This window comes from Podarcis raffonei, chromosome 3, assembly GCF_027172205.1.
Source record: "Podarcis raffonei isolate rPodRaf1 chromosome 3, rPodRaf1.pri, whole genome shotgun sequence".
NCBI lineage: Eukaryota > Metazoa > Chordata > Lepidosauria > Squamata > Lacertidae > Podarcis > Podarcis raffonei.
Genome location: NC_070604.1, coordinates 65,232,045 through 65,252,223, shown reverse-complemented (window position 1 = coordinate 65,252,223; position 20,179 = coordinate 65,232,045). Strand labels below are relative to the sequence as shown.

The 20,179-nt window shown below is 41.3% G+C and overlaps 1 protein-coding gene across 1 annotated transcript in view; it reads right to left on the bottom strand.

The window, feature by feature from the left end:
* The window catches only part of AIG1 (androgen induced 1), a 78,594-nt gene extending 58,764 nt beyond the window's left edge, over positions 1–19,830 (bottom strand). The window contains exons 1-2 of the mRNA XM_053382073.1: positions 19,510–19,830; positions 2,336–2,491 (exon numbers count right to left, since the gene is read on the bottom strand). Of these exons, the coding sequence (XP_053238048.1) occupies positions 2,336–2,491; positions 19,510–19,650 (297 nt within the window). The 5' untranslated portion in view covers positions 19,651–19,830. The remainder of the gene's footprint in view (positions 1–2,335; positions 2,492–19,509) is intronic.
* Between the last annotated feature and the right edge of the window lie 349 nt (positions 19,831–20,179).

The following is a 20,179-nucleotide window of genomic DNA, read 5'->3' as shown; positions in this document are numbered from 1 at the left end:
CAAAGTTGCAATAAAGTTAAATAGTTCTACAACCAGGGCCTTCAGTTCCTTCAGCTTCTAAACAAAACTTGTGAATGATTTGTATAGCTAGAACCAGCTAGCTTGTAATATCCAGTCTCACTTCCCAGCAGCATGGGCAACGTGATGAATAATACGAACAAAACAATGTCCCTCTTCCATGGTGAAGAAATATTTCCATTTCCCTATTCTACTTTAAAGCTTCGGAAAGCAACATGACAAGGTGTCATCTGACTAAGAATTTGAAATCAGGAAACAAACTAGTGATTCAAAAAGAGGGAAGGGTTCTTCTTAATAACAACACACATTAGTGCAAAGGTGGTTGAACAAGATGTAGCTGCAATTTGTCATTCTATAAATGTTGATCTTTTTAAAAAGCTTCATTAGAAAGAACAGAATTCAGTGTGGTTTTTTAAAAGAGCATAGTAACAGTCATGTGGAATGGCCCATCCGGCATCCTGTTCTCACAGTGGCTAACCAGATGACTGCAAGAAATCTGCAAGCAAGGACCTAAGCACAAGAGCACTCTGCCCTCCTGCAGTCTCCAGCCACTGGTATTCAGAAGCACTCTTGCCTCCATGGAGCCAGAGCATAGCCACACCACCATGACTCCACAAATCTCTGTAATCCTCTTTGAAAGCCATCCAAGTTAGTGGCCACCATTGCCTCCTGTGGGAGTAAGAACCATACCCATGTGTTGCTTCAAGTACTTTCTTTTATCTGTCCTGAATATTTCAGCATTCAGCTTGAGTTCTAGTGTTAACGAGGGAGAAAAACTTTTCTCTATCCACTTTTCCCATGCCATGTATAATTTTACAAACTTCTATCGTATCACCTCTTACTCTAGCCTCAAATGCTGCGACCTTTCCTCATAGGGGAGTTGCTCCATTCCACTGATCATTTTAGTTGCCATTTTCTGGACCTTTTCCTACTCTTTTGGAGAGCCTCTCTCTTATTTAGACTGCTATAGTTTCAGTGATCATGTATAAGAGTGCAAGTTTGATTACCCAATGCATTGGGTTGTCTTCCCCCTTACATTTCTGTTTTATCTCATTTTTCACATCATCTGTTATGATGCTGTATTGCTATGAGTAAAAGAAAAACTAACTGAAATATAATAGTAGGAACTGAAAATAAGGTTAAAGGGCAAAAAACATATTAGACACGACTAAATGATGCTTTCTATTCTTTACTACACACTGGCACACTTAGGGCTTCTAAAAATAACAATAATACGGAAGCCACTATTGCACACAGTATTTGAATTTAATAAATTGTGGAATTTTCTGCTTTACACATTACTGCTGTATGAATTAAGAATAGAGATAACAGAGAAATGTATAGGTTCTGTCCTTGCTTAAGAAGATGAGGAATTGTTGGAATGGGGGCAGTCCTACAGAGTGCTCTAAGATTCTCTCTTCTCCATCCAGCGTCACTGTTTAACACCCTCATGGAACTGCTGGAAGAGGCTGTCCAAAGACTTAAGATTAATGCCATCAGTGTGCAAATAGCTCTTGGCTCTATTTCTTCTTTTCACCACAGTGAGAAGTAGAGAAAACTCTGAATTAATGTCTAGCATCGGTGAACTAGATGAGAGTGAATGTACCAAAACTCAATCCAGACAGGACAGAGATATGGGTGGTGGGAGGTTTGATTAATCTGGGAGTTTGGGGCTTTAAAAGCTCACCTTTTGAGGCAGGTTTTATAAACTTGTGAAGTTTTTCTCTGAAACTGGTTGGGGAGAACTCTGCCAACATCTCTATCTCTGCCTGTTCCTACAGGGTGGTTACTGACCTCTATGAGGCATTTCTTGGTAAATCTAAAACATGACAAAATGCTATATGTGTGGCTACCTTTGAAAACACTGTGCTTTCTGTGATGCGTGTGTGTTCAAACCTGTGGTTGATTTTCTTGTTTTTAACTGTTGTTTTTAATACTGTGTTGCGAGCTACACAAAGTGGTCCTTTGAGGCATGTTTAATAGGCTATAAAGAATAAACAACACACAGAGAAAGATGAAACTGTGTATAGTCAGAACAACCCAGGAATCCCCCCAGCAGTAGCAGCACCCCTACCTTTCTGAAGCCAGTGCACCAAGTGGGCCTTGTCCCCCATGCAAGGTGGAGCAACCTTTAAGCTCTCTGTGTTGTTTACTGGGCTCTGGGAGGCTCCCACAAGATCTCGCAGGAGCCTCCCAGAGTCCACGTGAGACTTTGTACAAGTTAAATGTGTGCAAGTTGCTAGTCGACTGTATACTATGAGCTATGTGGGGGCTACATGTCTCAAACTGGAAGTTAATTACTTTGCATGGTACTTACAACTCCAATAGGGAAAGCTAAGACAGCCATCATCCAATCACGGAGGGAAATGAGTTTTCTTAGTTGTCTTTCTTGTTCTTGGCTGTCATTTCCTTTAGTAAGGAGGCTGGAAAGGTCTGTCAATACGCAGATCCCGAAAAAGACCGCTTGAATAACCTGCATTAAAAAATTAAAGATATATATTCTGTATATCTTGAAGGCTGTACAGTTCCAATAGTTTCATTATGATGTTGCGGCAGCCAGGCCAGGACATCCAAAGTTTCCATTCTGGCTGTGGATTAAAATATTAGAGTGCCAATATACACCATCTCTGTTGTAAATAAGACCAATGCAGTTGTTTTTACAGTAGTGATTTTGTTAAGCCATTTTCTAAGATATACATTGAAAATACCAGAGGTTACCCTTGTGTGAGGAATCTTCTCACATAGGAAGCCAAGCAGAAAGAAAGCCACAAGGAAAGGGTGTGTGGCAGTAATCAGGCACATCAGAAAAACCACTAACATGAAAATGAGGAAACAGAAAAGAGGCCATCACAAAGGAATTTTAGAACGCGATGCAGACAGTTAAAAGGGGTGTGTGAGAGAGAATTCAAGACAGAATCAGGGCTGGTGGATGAACATGACTATCCTGTTTGCAAAAGGTCTCAAGGTTGTCAGGGCTTGTGGTCTAGTGTGCCACCAGTGCTAAATTCTTCAGAATGAGCCAGAGTTAACAGCTTTATAAGACATGGTAGGACTCTGTTGGTCTCATGTCACCAAACCTCTGCTGAATTGGGTCATCTGATCCCTGCAATGCCACCATCTGGCCATCTGCAGAGGTGGTGCTAAAGCACAGCAGTGGTAGTTTTGTCCAGAAAGCTAACATAGTAACACAGTAAAAGTCCTGCTTTTCACTATAAAAGTACCTACTTCAAAGTCCCAAGTGTTTCCCAGCTCCTCAACTCTATTCATAGCAAGATGAAATTTGAATAAAAGAGAATGGGTGGCAGTTATCTTCAACCTTCCCTGTTAACACCTGAAACACTTAAGAAATGGCGCTGCTCAAGTCTGGCCCACATAATTTGTTATGATTAACACTTTACCCTAGATTATATTATGAAATTGAGCCTTTGATAGCCAGATCAGAATTCAGAAAGAATTCAAAGAATCTGCTAACATGCTTAGGACATAAAAGTTATTTGGCTGCTTTTCCCAAAATGTGTGGGCTGAAGACAAGACAGTAATCTCATCCTGGTGAGGGTCTGGAATATTAGAGATTTACAGCCAACTGATAACTAGCCAACTGATGTGAGGTAATAATAATGCTAACAATTGTATTGCCAGCTTTTCTTGACTGGCTTTCCAATATAGGATGGACATGGATCCAGCTTCCAACAGGTTGCTCATTTTTATCTGCAGAAATGAAATCCTATGCTTCCTGTAATCTAACCCTGTAATTGAGCTAGCAGGTCCCCAATCATATAAACATGTGTTCTTGTCTAAAAATGGTTGAAAGCAGCCCTGTATCGGGAAGTTTTAAAATATTTGACGTTTTACTATGTTTTTATAAGTACTGTAAACTGCCTAGAGTGGCTGGGGAAACCCAGGCAGATGGATGGGGTATAAATAATAAAAATATTATCTGTTTATCTGAAGAAGTGTGTATGCACACAAAAGCTTATACCAAGAACAAACTTAGTTTCTAAGGTGCTACTGGACAATTTTTTTATTTTTTATATATATTTCAAAAATATTACTGCTATTATTAAATGTATTACAGCAAGCTGTAATGCAGCATTTCTTCTGCATGCAAGCTGGCTTTCAAACTGATTCTTTCCAGTATTACCTGCTTAGAATTATATTCCTGTGCCTGACCAACTGGCCTTCAGAAGCAGAGCAAAGCGAAGGACAGCAACACAATTTGCAGGAAGACCCTAAAATAAACAACACCTTGCTGCAATGATGATGAAGACGTGACCATGTTAAGAGACCAATACTTTTCTAGGAATAATCAAGGATAGCTACATTACTAAAACCTGTGAATTGATTAAGCCTCACACTAAATGGCTCCCTACATTCTGTCCACCTGTGAATAGGAATCAAAGGCGCCAATCCTAGGCCTCCTTACCTAGGAGTAGATTCCACTGAACCGAATAAAACTTATGGCACAATCCTAACTATGTCTTCTCAGAAGCAAGTCTACTAAGATATAAAATCTTGTGCACCTCCGAAAGCTAACAATCACTCTTCTGCATAGAACAGACCACAGAAACCCTCATGAATATGAATGGGTAAAATACTTTAGAACACAAATTTGTTTCTAATTTGAATTATTGCTAAACACAATCTCATGGATATGGGAATAAGAAAATGTAGGCATATCCCAAGGAAATACTTATTAGCTATGAAATCAATGACAACATAGAACCGTCTCCCGAAGGCAATGGTGGAAAGCATCTTGACATCCCTTTTAATGTTAAGTGAGACAAGGCATTCCATAATGTGTGTTGGGGGACAATACTGCATTGGCAACATTTTGAGATATGACCTAATGGGCTTTTTATTTTTGTAACTGAGATTCCCCCCCCAAGCTATAAGAAAAGAACTGTTTCAAATAACAGCTTCAAAGAAAATCACACACCCATTCTCTAAGGGGATATAAGTTGTACATTTCCTAATCAATCATAAACTAAGCCTGTCTCCATCAGCAGTGGTGTTATAACAAGGTCACAGAGGGGAGCCAGCCACCCATGCCGCCATTCAGCTAAGCTGAGTATGTCGGCCACTTCACTACTTATGTCCCCAAATGCATGCAGCAAAGTGGACAGGACATGGATGGAGATATGTATCCCTGTAGCATTTCAATAATGAGGGACAAGTATAAGAAACACATCTAATGAGCCATTTGGGGGGAATCTTTGCCAAACATCACAGCGTCTTGTGATAAATGTGTCTTTACAATCACATGTCCTTAAGACTACGAATCACCAGCCATTTCCAAATCACTTTCTCACATGTCGGTTAAGAAAACCATAAGAACAACACGGAAGACACCTCTAGGGTGTCAGTGGATGCATACTTCAGTCCTATAGACAGCTGCATGAAGTAGCATAGGCATAAATACAAATGTGAAGACTGCCCAAATATCTGAAAGACAGCCTCCTTCCCTATAGAGCCTGTTGAAGTGTAAAGATCTGCAAAGGGGGTCCCTCTTGGTAGTTTCTCCACCCTATAGGCTCATGGGTGTGTGTGTGTGACCTGGAAGAGGGCATTATTTGTGGAGTTCCTAGGTTGTGGAATTCCCTCCCCATGGAACCGTGACTGGCATCTTCATCATGCTGTTCCAGCATCTCTTTGCCCTGGCCTTTGACATCTATAGGACCCACCCTATTCTTGTGCCTGTCTCGAACTGTTTTTAATACTGTCTTCTAAATTGTTGTAACCCACCCTGGAACCTTACCATAAGGTACAGTAATGTGGTGAATATGTAATAAAATTAAATACTGATGTTGCTATGGATAACAGCAACAATAGCAACAACATAATTTTTCTATCACACCTTTTACTTGCTAAAGTTTGTTTGAAATGACTATCAAGCTTCCCCCAAATCTGGTGCCCTCCAGATAGTTTGGACTACAACTTCTGTCATTCTTGATTGTTGTCCATTCTGGAGGGTACCAGGTTAGGGAAAACTGACCCTTGAACAATCAGATGTCTTCCTTTTAGGTTTGCAGAAATATGGCTCTGAGACAGGGAAATGTGCACAATTCCCTCTTCATATAGAAGGATTATGTGCACATTCTCCACAAGGCCTGGTGAATGTGCACAATGGCTGGTGGTTACACACATTAACCACACAATTTATATTCCTCGTAATATAATCATAAAATGGGTTTGAATGTGTGTAAAACAAAGATAGATTCAGGTGAATTCCTCAACGTTATAGTCAGAGCAGACCCTTTTAATTAATAGATATAGATGGATGACTATAATTAAACAACCATGATGGTACATAGCTACCTGATCCAGATCTTTAGGCATTCTGGAGATCATTAATACCCAGAAACATTTCTCCCAGAAGGATGATTTGAATGGAAGGATATACTATCAACTCAAAAAGGCAGCAGCTGGAAATGGTAGCAAAAGCATTTAGATCTTTCAGCACGCAAAACAAATTGCTTGAAAACCTGCCAGGTCACATAACCTTCACCTTGCAAGTCTGCCAGATCCACAAGTGTGTTTTTCCTTTGAAGCAAGCAGAATATGATTTATTTCCCCAGATTATCTGTTATGACTTTTCCTGTCACCTCTGTGTACTTCTTGTAGTCATTTGTCAATCCTTTGGCATGGTGTAGTGAGGTGAACACACATTAAGCTTAAGCAGAAAATGTGGTTGAAGATACTATCAAATAAGGAAACATTAAGTCAGACGACTTATCTCTTTTACTACTGGAAGTGTGATTGACTGGGCCACTGTCCTTGAGATCAAACCAGTTAGTTCCTCAGCAGGTTTATTTCCATCTCGCTGCTTATAAAGTTTAGACTGGCATTAAATGGACAAGTGTCACCTAATGCTATAGAATCCACTGTATTAAGTTCAGATAAATCACGAGGGACTACGAAATGGTTCTGACACTAAGCTGTTCAATGTTTATATATCTATGCCAGGTGAAAGCTTCTTTCCCTTCTCATTTGCTTCAGGTCACCAATGGGTTGTTCTAGTCCCCAGCAAGCAATGTTTCCCACCATGCACATTAATCAGCAGTGAAGAGTGGGGTGGAGGTGCTCACCTGACCTCCAGCTGTCCACATCCCTGCTACATCCCAGGACAGAGAGGGTGAGGAGTGAACTGGTGTTGATGCTGGCAGAGCAGATGCGCTAGACTGGCTCCGCCAATGTGTTTGCACTGTGCCAGCCTTGCTGTCCTCTTGCTTCTCCCCATCTCCATCTCAGTATACAGCAGCAAACATGGGTGACTGGAGGTTAGATGAGCACAGCTGCCCCACCCCATCATCTATCACTGACATTAACTATAAGCATAATTCAAGAAGCAGGGAGGAACCTACTAAACCAACGTTAACATTTATTGACATTTGGAACAAAGGGGAAAGACTGTGTTGCTTTGCCTTTCAGCAACTGAGGAAGACAGTCCTTCAATCTTGTTTTTAAACGTGTGTTTTTGGTAACTTTTTGTTTCAAACCCAACATAGCCCTGAGTGTCTATGCCTAGCATTTCCAGCCAGGCTGCTGTTTAGTCACCACAGACAGTCAAAAACTTGAGAATGCAGTAAGAGGGAGTTGAGGGCCTTATCCACCAAGCTTTCAGTTGCCAGGCCCATGTATTGGCCTGGTTGGAAGAGAGACACTGCAACTGAACCCAGGGGGAACTGTGTGATGACAGTCATCCCAGCAGCACTTCACATAACTTGGCCCATTATTTCTGGTCAGGCCAGTTGGGCACTGAAACTGGCGTCTTAGGGGAAGGCTGCGGCGAATTCATAGTGACATAAGTTTGTAGTCAACTAACTTTTACACAGAGTAGAGACACTGGAAGTAATGGGCCTAAGTTAGTCATGGTCATAAATTTCAATGGGTCTATTCTGAATAAAGGCTAGCTGAATACAACTCACAATGCTTTACTTAATATGATGCTTCAGAAAGCACTTAGGGCTTTGGCATTATGGGAATGCCTCCATGACGCCTAAGCCTTTGCAAACAGAAGAACTTGGGCTGTCTCATCAGGTCATCACTCTGAACAAAGATATCACTGGTGATTTATTCCACGAGTTATTTAACTATTTACAATTGCCTCTAACTTGCTTGTAGCAGGATGGATGCACCTATGGACTGCACTTCTGTTTGCACAAGGGACGACCAGCAATTTCTCAGGTCTGGATATGACACATCCTGGTTTGTTTATCTGCTCATGTCAAGGAAGGAGTGAAATGGAAGTGATCAGACTATGTTCACAGTATAGTTTATTAAACCAACATTCTTGGCTTATTGTCACACGTGAACATGGCCTTCATAGGTACATGTTTAAAGGAACAGCATTTTTAATATATATTTTTTAAAAACAGAAAACCTCTAGCCAAAGTCATTTTCTAATAATTGCTATTCCCCTCCTTCCTCCCTTCAGTTTAGCTGTACATACAAAATCTGTCTTTATTGCTTTCCATATCCTGTTTACAAGGCAGGATAATTTCATTAAATCTATATCATCCATTCAGCAAATATGTTTATATGGAATACTTTTTTTTATTAGATTACATCTTTTACATTTTCTTTTCTAAAGCTCAGTTTTGTTTGGCTCCTACTCAGCATTGGAGGCTACGCCATTATTTTTACTTAAATATTAATATTACACGCAATGCTACAAATGTGATCAGTGATATATCCTGGGAAGCATGCCAAGAATCAACAAACAGTGGGAAAGGCCATGTAACAGACTAGGTAACATTTGGGACTGCTAGTTAAGTAGGGGGAAAGAGACATGCATTGCAGCTGTCTGTACTAAACTGGGCTTAAGGATAAGGTTTCCAGTGGGAGGAAAGCCCCAAACTTTTTATGAATAAATTGCTTGCTCAGTTGGAGGGAGGGGGTAAGATTGATTTAATATTAGCTTAGTGAAATCTTTCCCCTAATACACAGCAGAAAAATTGTATATGTGAACTTCCTCTAACATGCAGAGTAGATTGCACACTTAATCCAAAACAAAATGGCTTCTTATAATACTTATTTAAATAAGGTGAAATTAAAACATTTCCTGGTAGGACTGTTGCGCAGCATCAATATGTTGTACAGTGGTACCTCGGGTTACAGACACCTCGGGTTACAGACTCCGCTAACCTAGAAGTAGTACCTTGGGTTGAGAACTTTACCTCAGGATGAGAACAGAAATCATGCTCTGGTGGTGTGGCGGCAGCGGGAGGCCCCATTAGCTAAAGTGGTACCTCAGGTTAAGAACAGTTTCAGGTTAAGAACGGACCTCCAGAATGAATTAAGTTCTTAACCCGAGGTACCACTGTATTTGTAAATGATTTTAAAATAAAGACTATAAACTATTTCTGATGACATTTTAAGAGTGCTTTAAAATGTCATGGATTAAGGCTAGTAAAGGTTCTCATGAGTGTGAGATAGCATAATGTGGCTGCACTTTATAAGTAGGAGTAGCAAACAAGGGGACATTGTCATTGCATTCCAAACAGTTTCTCCATGCTATGAAGAGTTCTTGGGGTTTGAACACATGAATGCTGGTACAGAATTGGAAAGTAACGAAAGCAAGCTAGTTCATCTCCCTGCTTTGAAGCACTACCAAAAGCCTACCCCCTGCCCTTAAGACCAACACACAGAACATAGCATACCAAGAGCAGAATGCAGATGTTCCCCACTCAGGTGCCTGCAAATAGTTTCAGATAACTAGATGAAGATACAAACACCATTACAGAAGGGGTACTGGCATGAGATGGGTGGGGGGCAAAACACACTTTCCAGGATATCCTGGAAAGAAAAAGATAGGATAGATTGACAACACCATCCATGGGTCATACTATGAGTTCAGATTTCCAGAGAATTAAACAATGGAACATCTAAGCCAGGCTTTTTAAAGAACGGGAAGAGAAAGTGAGTGAGAATGCACACACATAGCCTACTTTCCTGCTAGAAGAAAAACTGAGGGCAAGGGCATTTACATACTTCTGACAAAATAAAAATGAGTATGCATGGTGTGTGCCCCATGGCTCCTTTTAGTAGCATGCTACTCTTACAGCCTAGTCCTACACAATGTTAAGTGCACCAAAACACACTGAAACAAAAGGGCTTAGGTGTGCCTAACTCTGCACAGGATCAAGATGTAATTGTGCCCTTAAAAATTAAGATGGCTTTCTAGAATTTCCCTCATTTTGGTAATGAAACATAAAACTGTTCAGTGATTGCAAAAGAGCACCTATCTGCATTCTAGTACACAAACTACGTTCAAACATGTGGCTGGTATGGATCATGATACAGCTGCATTCTAGCAAAAGTTGGCTAGTAGGTGAAGGCATGGGATTCCCCTCCCTCTCAGTCACCATCAGTGCCAGCAACTGCTCCATGTTCTCTTCCTCACTTCATTGGCCTTTCTGGAATGCTTCCTTTAATAATCTCTCTCCCCCCCAGGTATTCCATTTGTTCATGTCCCATCCCCTCACCCCAGCTTGCAGGCTCCATTTCTTTCTGTACTTCTCCCTCACTACGTGACCCAAACATTAGATCATCCGCTTCCAGCTCTAAATACACATATAAGATATTACTAAAACAATGCAGCCACGTTTGTACTACCCAAAGTAAATAAATAACATAACATAACTTAAGCAAACCCCAAGTGGAAAAACGAAGAAACCAACTAGCAACAGAGCTGGAAAGAGAGCACTTTGATGTCTGAGATACAGGATCAAAGCAACTTCAGAAACCAAAAGGAAGCCAAATTTTCAAACTCTTATTATTCTGAAGAACTTGGAGAACAATAAATTATCTGAAAATCCTCAAAGTACTTTGGGCCATGATGAATAAACACTATTATACCTCTAAAAAGTATCGTTTTGCTCTGACTGTTTACCACTAATTAAGACAGTAATTTTTTCGAACACCATTTCCAGCAACATATTCTCTTTGAAGTGCTCTAGAGATGTTGTTCTTGCACAGCAAAGAAACAAACGCTTTAAAAATTTGCTCTTGATAGCTCACAGTCTTTGATCAATTCTTTACATGCCTCCGGGAAGTAAAACTTTGATATATTTATTTAATTAGGTAGAGATCAAGAAATAGATGGCAACAAGTAGCTTGGGCCCTCTTGACATAGTGTCCTATGGAGAAGATGCTATAAAGACAATTTAAAACATTGGTTTTTACCAGAAGCAGGCTAACTGCAAACATCACTATTGCTCTCCCTTGTGTTTGTTCCTAAAGAAAGAATGAAGCAGATGACTTCGAACAGCCTATGAAAACAATGTTTAGCATTAGGGTTATTGCTTTCCCTACATTTACACCCCAGCCTGCCACGTACAAACTGTTCTAAGGGCACTTGGGACTCTGGAAAGAAAAGTCAACATTCCACACACCTGACTTTAGGATTGTCCCGAGGCCTGTGCACAGCCTCCGTTACTCCACAGACTATGGGGAGAATTGAATTACAAAACAAGTAATGAAATGTATACAGGATCTCCTATACTAAAGGCTAAGCCATCTAGACCCTCTGCTAGATTCTAAATCTTCAGACAACAGACACAGGCTCCTAGGCACCACAAAACTATGGGTGGTATTCTACTTACTCTGGCCTCTTCTTTCCAGGGCAACCATGCTTACCCCCAGCAGAGATGAACTTGGCTTATCAGTTCAGTCTGGTTGAATGGGCCTGCCTCACTATTGCTGCTCTGGTATTGGGGTCTCTGGCCCTGGTCTAATCTCTAAGCGTCAGGGTGAGTGCAGGCCATAGGGGGAGTCAGTGGTGGGTTTTTTACTCCAAAAGCATTTGTGAGTATCCTCTCCACCTGCAGCTGCTTCAGCAAGTCTCTGACTTGGTCACGAGGAATCACTCAAGAGGGCTAGGCTCAATGCCTCTGCGTTGGCAGGGAATACTGCAACCCCAATGTTAAACTGTTTTTTGCCTCTCAGCCCTCTTCCTCTCCTTTGGGTTGTCTGTTGCAGCAGAAGGTGAGAACAAGAAGGGAGGATAGATGGAGAAATCAGGAAGAAGTGGGCTTGTCTGCTTCCGGTCCCAAATTTTGGCAGCACTCTTTTAAAGCCCTAACTGTCACAGCAAGGCAGAATGGAACTGAAAGGGGTTCTCTACCACACAATGAGGTCTCCTGACAAATCTGCATAGCACTGCCAAAAGAAGTGAGTAGGTGGGAGAGGCACCCATTCAAGGATCTTATCAAGTAAGTAAAGGCTAGAAACTGAGTGCTCCCTAGAATCATAGAATCATAGAACTGTAGAGTTGGAAGGGACCCTGAGGATCATCTAGTCCAACCCCCTGCAATGCAGGAATATGCAGCTGGTCCATACAGGGATCGAACCTGCAACCTTGGTGTTATCAGCACCATGGTCTAACCAACTGAGCTATCATTCTCTCTGTTCAGCTTTATAACTATGTAAAAGGACACTTACACAATAAATGACCCTCCTCTTCAGGACACTTTAAACCACCCTTCCCCCACACAGCTGCCACTATCATACATATTTCAAAGGTTCCATCTGGGTGCATCAACTAACTGACTCCCTTGCAGCCAACAGAAAGACACAGCCTACTCAAATATGCCTGGTCGTTCTTTTTTTCTTTTCCCTTCCTCCACCTTCCTCTCTCTCTTTTTCTTTTCCATTTTTTGGTTTAGGTTTTTATTTAGATTAATATTTTATCCTTGGAATTATAAAAAGATACTAGGTATTTGATATTTTGTATACCTTTTTTAAAGCTTTAATATAATCTATTAGGGAAAAAGAAGAAGATGAAAAGAATGTACTTATTTAATATCCCACTATTCTATTTTCTGCAAGCCAGGATATGGTATCAACCAAGACTGCAGCTACATTTTAAGCAGTAAATAAACAAACAGAATGTTTGTTATCTGCAACCCTAAGAGAAAAGTATTATTGTAATTAACAACAAGAGCTTTCAGAAATTTCTTTCGTGAGATGAGGGGGCACTTGTCTGAAGAAGGTCATGAATAGGATTGTCATGAAAATGGGTTAGCCTGCCAATACTGTAATCCATAGAGTGGTTAAAATAGTAATGTTTGGTTGAATATTTGACCAAATGAACAACTTCACTACTATATTAGTGATAGAAAGTGTTCATTAACATGAAAATCATGAAAGTGGGGTATTTTCTATAATTAAATCCCATGTTCTTTAAGTCAGATAGGCTTTCTCTACCAAACAACAATTTGCCAATGAAGCTAGAAGTATGATCTCAAAGCTGAAAAGCAGCAGAAGTTAATGGTCAGTGTTGGGTAATCTGACGCCTTTCATCTGAAAAAGAGCTATCCCATCCCTAAACAGCATTTCTCCATAGGAAATGAAGCAGCACTGCTTGCCACTGCTGATGAGAGGCATTATGTTCTGGATGACATCACTCTCCAGTCTTATCTCAGATACATTTGCATGCCAAGCAACCAGACCATCTCACATACCACGGAAAGGGGCAAAGACTGCTATGCTTAACAGGCCTGTAGACAGCGGGACAGGAATAAATATAAGCATACAGAGGTGAGCTACCACTAGAAAGATACTGTCTAGACTGTATATAGTGAGTAACAACGCAGGTCTCCGGGAAACCAAGATACATCCTTCCATATTCTGAGCGAAAGTTATTCATTGTACAGGATTTTTAAATTTTACATTCTGTTGTTAACACCAGCATCCTACAGCACTTGGAATATTAAGACACTCTGTGATAGCGCAGCAATTCAGCCAATGATTTTGGGAATTACCAAACTAGATATTCTGTGTCTTGCTTCAGTGCAAAGGTAAACGATCAATAAGTTATCTGGAAACAAAATTAATTCAAGTACTACATTATATTCACCCCGTAAACAATCCTTCAATCTAAAAGCGTTCATTGAGAACTCTTGAACAAAATTCTGCATTCTGGTGATTTGTTTAAAACTGAGACTAGGAAAACTCAGAGAAAGCCAATTTCCAGACACTTCAACAGCAGCATATTTTCAAGCAGCATCTGGGCGGTCTAATTCATTTTAGGAAGCAGATACCACTTGCAATTTGATGGAAATAATGCTGAGGAACAAAGTGTTTCCAGGTTTGCTCAAGTCATGCAGACACACAGTATGCCCTTGCCACGCTGGACGAGGCAATTGGCCAAAACCAACCAACTCCTTTTCAAAGACAATTTCCAGAAGAGTTGTTAAAATTAGTAAATCCCTTTTGCAGATGAAATCAAAATACCATGGTCAAAAAATTTTAAACTGTTGCTGTGGATGGAAGTATGAAGCCAAATAATGTAGGACTGGTTTTTGATGAGCAATGCAAACCCGATGTGTGAGAAGAGTTTAGAATCAAAATATGAATCATTCAGATCTACAGTTTTCTAAAACCAAGGGACCTGAACTGGATTCATGCTTCAAAAAAGCACAGGACTGGAGTCTCAGCAACCAGTCTTAGGCACAACTGATTTACTTGCACAGAAGCTTGTTTCCTCCCAGTGTGTGGAAAGTGTCACAAGGCACTTTAGCAACCCTGGTAGTAGTTAGGAAGGAGGGTTTGTGAGTCCTTTAGCATTACATCCTGTGGGCCTCTGAGATCCGACAGAAACAACCCAAGCCTGCAGTAGTCTAAATGTACAGCAGATTTGCCAGTTATAACAGCTTTACTCTTTAGGTTTCGTTGTTTTAGCCAATGACGTTTCATCAACTTTGCAACCTTCCGTGGATGCAGGATGCAGGAAAGGTGGGAGAAAAGTTTAATAATTAAATGAGATAAGGTAAGGATTAGTCTGCAATGAAAGGAGAAAGTGTGTGGCCAAATAGATAGGGCACAGTTCTAATCTGATTAGTTGTAGCACTATTGGTCATAGTTTGTGCCATTAATGCTAATTAATTGAACTTGCTGAGAATCTATTATTTTACCTTAGAGAATAAATTAGTAGACATGCAACCATACAGAAAAAGTCATGGGCTTACACAAACAATTATAAACACCATGGGAGAAGTGTTCCCAGCTACACCACCCATTGCCCCTGGAAGTCTTATAGGTAGCTGCTGCAAGAGAGAGACTTTGAGTGGCATCATAGGAGGGGTCTTTCTAAGACGAAGGTGAAGCTCCCTTGTTATTTTTGCTATTAGATGCTGCATGTTGTTTAAGTGTAATCTTGTAATATTTATAGTATTGGAATGTGGTTTTTTAATAAGTTATTATATTTGCTATTGTTTTGCTATGTTATGCAATTGCTATTGTTATTATTTTGCTATGTTATGAAATTGTTGCTTTGTTATTGACTTTCTATGTTACTATGAATTTTTTTGTACTGTTGCATTACTCTTTCTTTTTGGCTAGTCACTTTGAGCATGGTTCTTTTGTGGAAAAGAGGCATACAACTAACAGAATAAATGAATAACAGAAAAAGGTTGTCAATGCACTTCAGTAGTATCAGTCAAAGCACAGTAAAGACAAAGCAAGCAAGTATTTTTGACTAAATATAGTTATTTTTCACATTTCCCCCCAAACCCAGACACATTTTATCATGTGTTTTTCTCAATAGGAAACTAAGATACAAACAACTGACATGAAGGGTATATAACATTACCACAATTACAAGCAGTTTCTCAAAGTCTAATGCTGAGAGAGATTACTGCCCCATGACAGCCTGCAAGTCAGCCTTTATTTTAAATGACATGCTCCTCACAAATTGCCTGTAGCCTTCAAATGTATCAAGAACCTAAATTCTGCCTGTGTGGTGCCAAAGATTGAGGTTGTGTACTGTGGTGCCAAAGACCAAAGTTGTGTCCAAAATAAATAATAAATATTCTTCATTTATCCAACGTTATACTCTTGCGAAGTGGTACTAATAGGATGGAAAACATTTGTTTCTTAAATAGAATTGCCATCTGGCTATCACTAAGTACTGTTTAAAAAAACACCCAAACTGTTTTATGCCTAGTAGTCAGGAATTCAAAACACAGTCAAGCAAACTAGAATACTTTCCAAACCAGTTAGGTTCACTTTGGTTCCCAATTCTTTTTTTCTAATATAGCTTCTATGACTTTAGAAGCTGCATGTCAAGCAAAAATTCAAAAATTTAAGTAGCAGTAAATAGGAATGGCTGGAAAGGCTTCATTTGCTCAATATCTGCGATCTTTATCACTCTTCTCTTTCAAACGGGGCCCATATACAATCAATATGCCTTGCTCCACCCATCGCAGGATTCAAATAATCTACTGCAGAGAAAATGAGTCCATAAAGATAGCTATTCCACACACACACCCCCACATACACCTGCTCCCAATGTGTAATAGCTTTGCATTACCAGTTTGCAGGATGCTATTAATGACCAAGTTACCCCCGGGTAAGAAAGCTCTCAGGATAGATTAATCATTAATATGAGTTCTACGATCACTTCCTTTCTAGAAAGCTAGTAGAGGAAACTCCAGCTATCTGCACCTAGCTTCAGTGCACGTAAGCCTACTTTTGAGTGGAATGTGAGCTGTGCATCACTGTACATAAAGCAAAAGTATACAGTTAGAAAAAAGTCATGCAATTCTGACAGACCTAACTACTCCCAATTGTTGTTGTTTTGGTTCATATGAATGCAGCCTAAGAAATAAAGCACTTTCTGTGATGCCATGAAGATAAATGGAATGTGACAAAATGCAACAGTGCTAGCCTTGAAAGCTGTGAAAACTAATGAAGTTTCAATCAGTTAATTTGGCAACTTTTTACATATAATATGGTGGGAGAAACTTCTTAAAATATGTCCTTATTTTAAACAGCCCCATCAGTGTTGCAAAAATAACACTGCACAATTCAGTGAAAAAAGTGTCTCTCAGCTGCAGTAATCCCCCCCCCAATCATGTAACTTGGCATACTTTAATACTTGGGAAAATAGTAAAATAAACAAACTAAGAAAAGGTAGACAATCCATCAATAAGAAAACCAGTCCTATCTTAAGGTCTGATTAAATTCCTGCAAACAATGGAAATATGCCTTATAATAAAGAGGCCTTATAATTTCATTGTCAGTGAACAGAAGCTAACATAGGGAAATGGTTGCAATTAAACCAATCATGTCCAATAAAAAAGACAACAGGTTGGCTATATATAAAAGGAAAAACACAGTGCAAATATTCATCAGCAGCATCAACTCAAATCAATTCATGAAGAATTGACAATTCAGTTTTAAAAAGATTAATTGTTCAATTAACATGATACAAAAGAGTACAGCATTACTCAGTCATACAATAATCACTTTCTACCTTTAAAGCAATCAACGTTATTAGTACTGTATCAGATTAACTTTGAAGTTGAGATGAATCTTTCAGAGAATGGAAAGACTGAAATATTTGGGTGGGCCATGGTAAAAAAAGATACAGAAATCATGCAGGGAAAAATATAATTTTCTCAGATTTGTTCCTTCCAATTAAGTAGGCCTTAAAATAGGAAGTTGGTACCATCTTGAAGGATTGGACAAGCTACTTTTTTATAGCCTATGATTGTAGTAAAAATTATTGGTCATGATGGCTGTCAGTAATCAGTAGCTTTCACTGAAATAACATCTTGTGTAAAAAAAATTGTCAAAAGTATGTAATAATCAAATGGGAGTAAAGAATACCACAAATCTTTTCATTGAAAGCTACTCATTACCATTCTGCACCTTTAAAGCAATTTCCCCCACTCTACACCAAATGGATCTTTGGGTAAAAGATGTGTAACCTATAGCCCCAAAGTGGACAGTACATATTTTGGGCTTTTTAAAAACCCACAAAATTAAAGGTGGGATTTTGTTATGAAAGTTACTCATTACCAATGGCCAACATGGGTGATAATTTTACTAGGGCCATAGGATGATGATGATGACTAATATATCCACAGCCTGTTATCTGCATCCATTTCATATGATGTCAGAGATGCACATGTATTATAGTATGTTAGAGTGACAAATTGTACAAAACATGCTGAAGCCATCTCCTGAACTCCCTTTCTTCATATTTGATGTCGCAGTACAAAATGGTAAAGGTCCCTCTTGATGCTACTGACTTTGCTGTCATGTCACCAGGTGGGCTAGACAGCCTGCAACCAGGCACATTGTAGCATCACTGGGTGACCTTAGAATTTGAACTCTGTGGTCCATGAGTAACTTATAAACACCATTAAGCATTGTGTAGGCAAAACAGATTATCTGGGGGAAGGGCTGTACCTAAGGTATGCAAAAGGTGCAAGGTTCAATCCTGGGCCACTTTAGGTGGAGCTGGAAAGGGCTCCAGCCTGAAAACCTAGAACGCGGCTGCCAGTCAGTATCAACAACAGAACTGAGCTAGGTGGACCACTGCAACTTGCTATGTTCCTAAGACACCGCTTTCACACAGACTGAGCGTGGAATTTCTGGGCCTTTCACTAACAGCAGACAAAATGGCACTTGCTGCTACTGTATGTGATGGTGATGGCATATGTGGTAATATTGGGAAGAAGCAGTTACAATTGTGTGTTTAGTGTAGGGGTGGTGAACAAATGTCTTGTTCTAGTGCACAGATGGGGGACTCTGGCCCTCCAGATGCTCTCTATGATCCAGCAACTCCCATCATCTCCGACTGCCAACCATGCTAGACTGATGAGAGTTGTAGCCCAAGGACAAATGGAGATTAGAAGGTTCCCAAGCCTTCTCGTAGTGCATGATCTTCACCTTTTTCAGACCCAGGAACCACTGTTAACCCAAACACACATTTGGGGGCCCCTTTTTAAATCTTCTACCCTGCACCGTGGAAGCGCTCCTGCTGCAACCCAACTTGGATCAGACCCACCAGTTGAAGACCAGTGTCCTAGTTTCATACATGAAGAGTGTGGCCATTTTGAAAGAAATATTGTGAACTATTCCCTCCTGATTATTATTTTTTTTTGGGGGGGGGGAGGAGAATAAATTCTGTAATGGGTAACATGCTGGTGCTTTATACCGTCATGACCTGCCACTATAACTACAACATCCTCCATTGATGCAATTGATCCTTTCTTCCTGAAGTGGGAGCTGTCTGGGGAAGCATGTCTTGGATCAATGTTGACATGCCCAGAAAACCAGACCATGATATGAAGGAGAACCTCCCTCCTTTTTTGGCGATCTGTTCCGTTTGCGGGGATTAGTGAACTGACAACAGAAGACAAAAGATAAAAGAGAAGGGGGGGACATCTCTTCTTTCTCGCCGCTTGGATGAGTGTAGCTTCCCTCGCGGGCTCCTCCCCTTCCCCGGCTCCGTTCGGCAACCCCGGGAACCGAAGGGGCATTCGCCCCGCCCCAGTCAAGGTCTCCTCTCAGGGAGGAAGCCAAAGGGAGCGCGAGGCACTCGAGGAGCCCAGCGGGGCTTCTCCTCCCCGCGCGGGCCTCGCCCCCTTCGTCGCTCGGCGGCGGCGGCGGAGGAGGAGGAGGAGCGCGTCCGGCCGCCCTTCCCAGGTGCGCACGCCCGCGCAGGGGGAAGGCGGTGCGGGCGGGCGGCCGACTTACCAAATTAATGAACGTCAGGAATTTCCAGCTGCCTCCGTAGGTCTGGTGCGCGGGCATGTCGATGGCCTTGTAGTTGCACAGGATGGAGAAGTAGGAGAGGAGGATGGCGCCGCGCAGCACCTGGCACGGCACGAGCGCCATGTTGCCGCGGCCCCCCGCCCCTTTCTTGCACAAGCGAGGCCGGAGCTCCCGAGTGAACCCGCCCGGCGGAGACAGAGAGCAAAGAGGCAAACGGAGACGCGCTCGGGGAGCAGGGAGCCTTCGGATGGGCGGCGCGCGCGCCAAAGCGGGAGGCAGGAGGAGCGCGCGCCGCCGGCCCAGCTGGCCACTTCCCATAGAAAGAAAGGGAGAACCTGAGAGGCTCTGAGGAGGCTGCTATGGGCTGCCATCCCGCGCACAGGGCTCAGGTTCCGCGATTGGGCGACGTAGAAGCGAAATCCACAGGCCGCGCGAATAGAACTCTATGCATTTTCTTTTGTGCTTTGAAAAACCGTCTTCGCACAAGTGCAGGAGGGTTTTTTTCTACCTGCTTTTTATTTGCGAGGGGGGCGGTTTGAGGGGGGACATTGGCTCTTGTTCGACCTTTCCTGCAACCTGAAGGGGCTTCTCTGTTGAGGTTTTCGGTTCTGCCTCAGTCCCAAAGCCTGCTTTCAGATATGAGCGGTGGTCT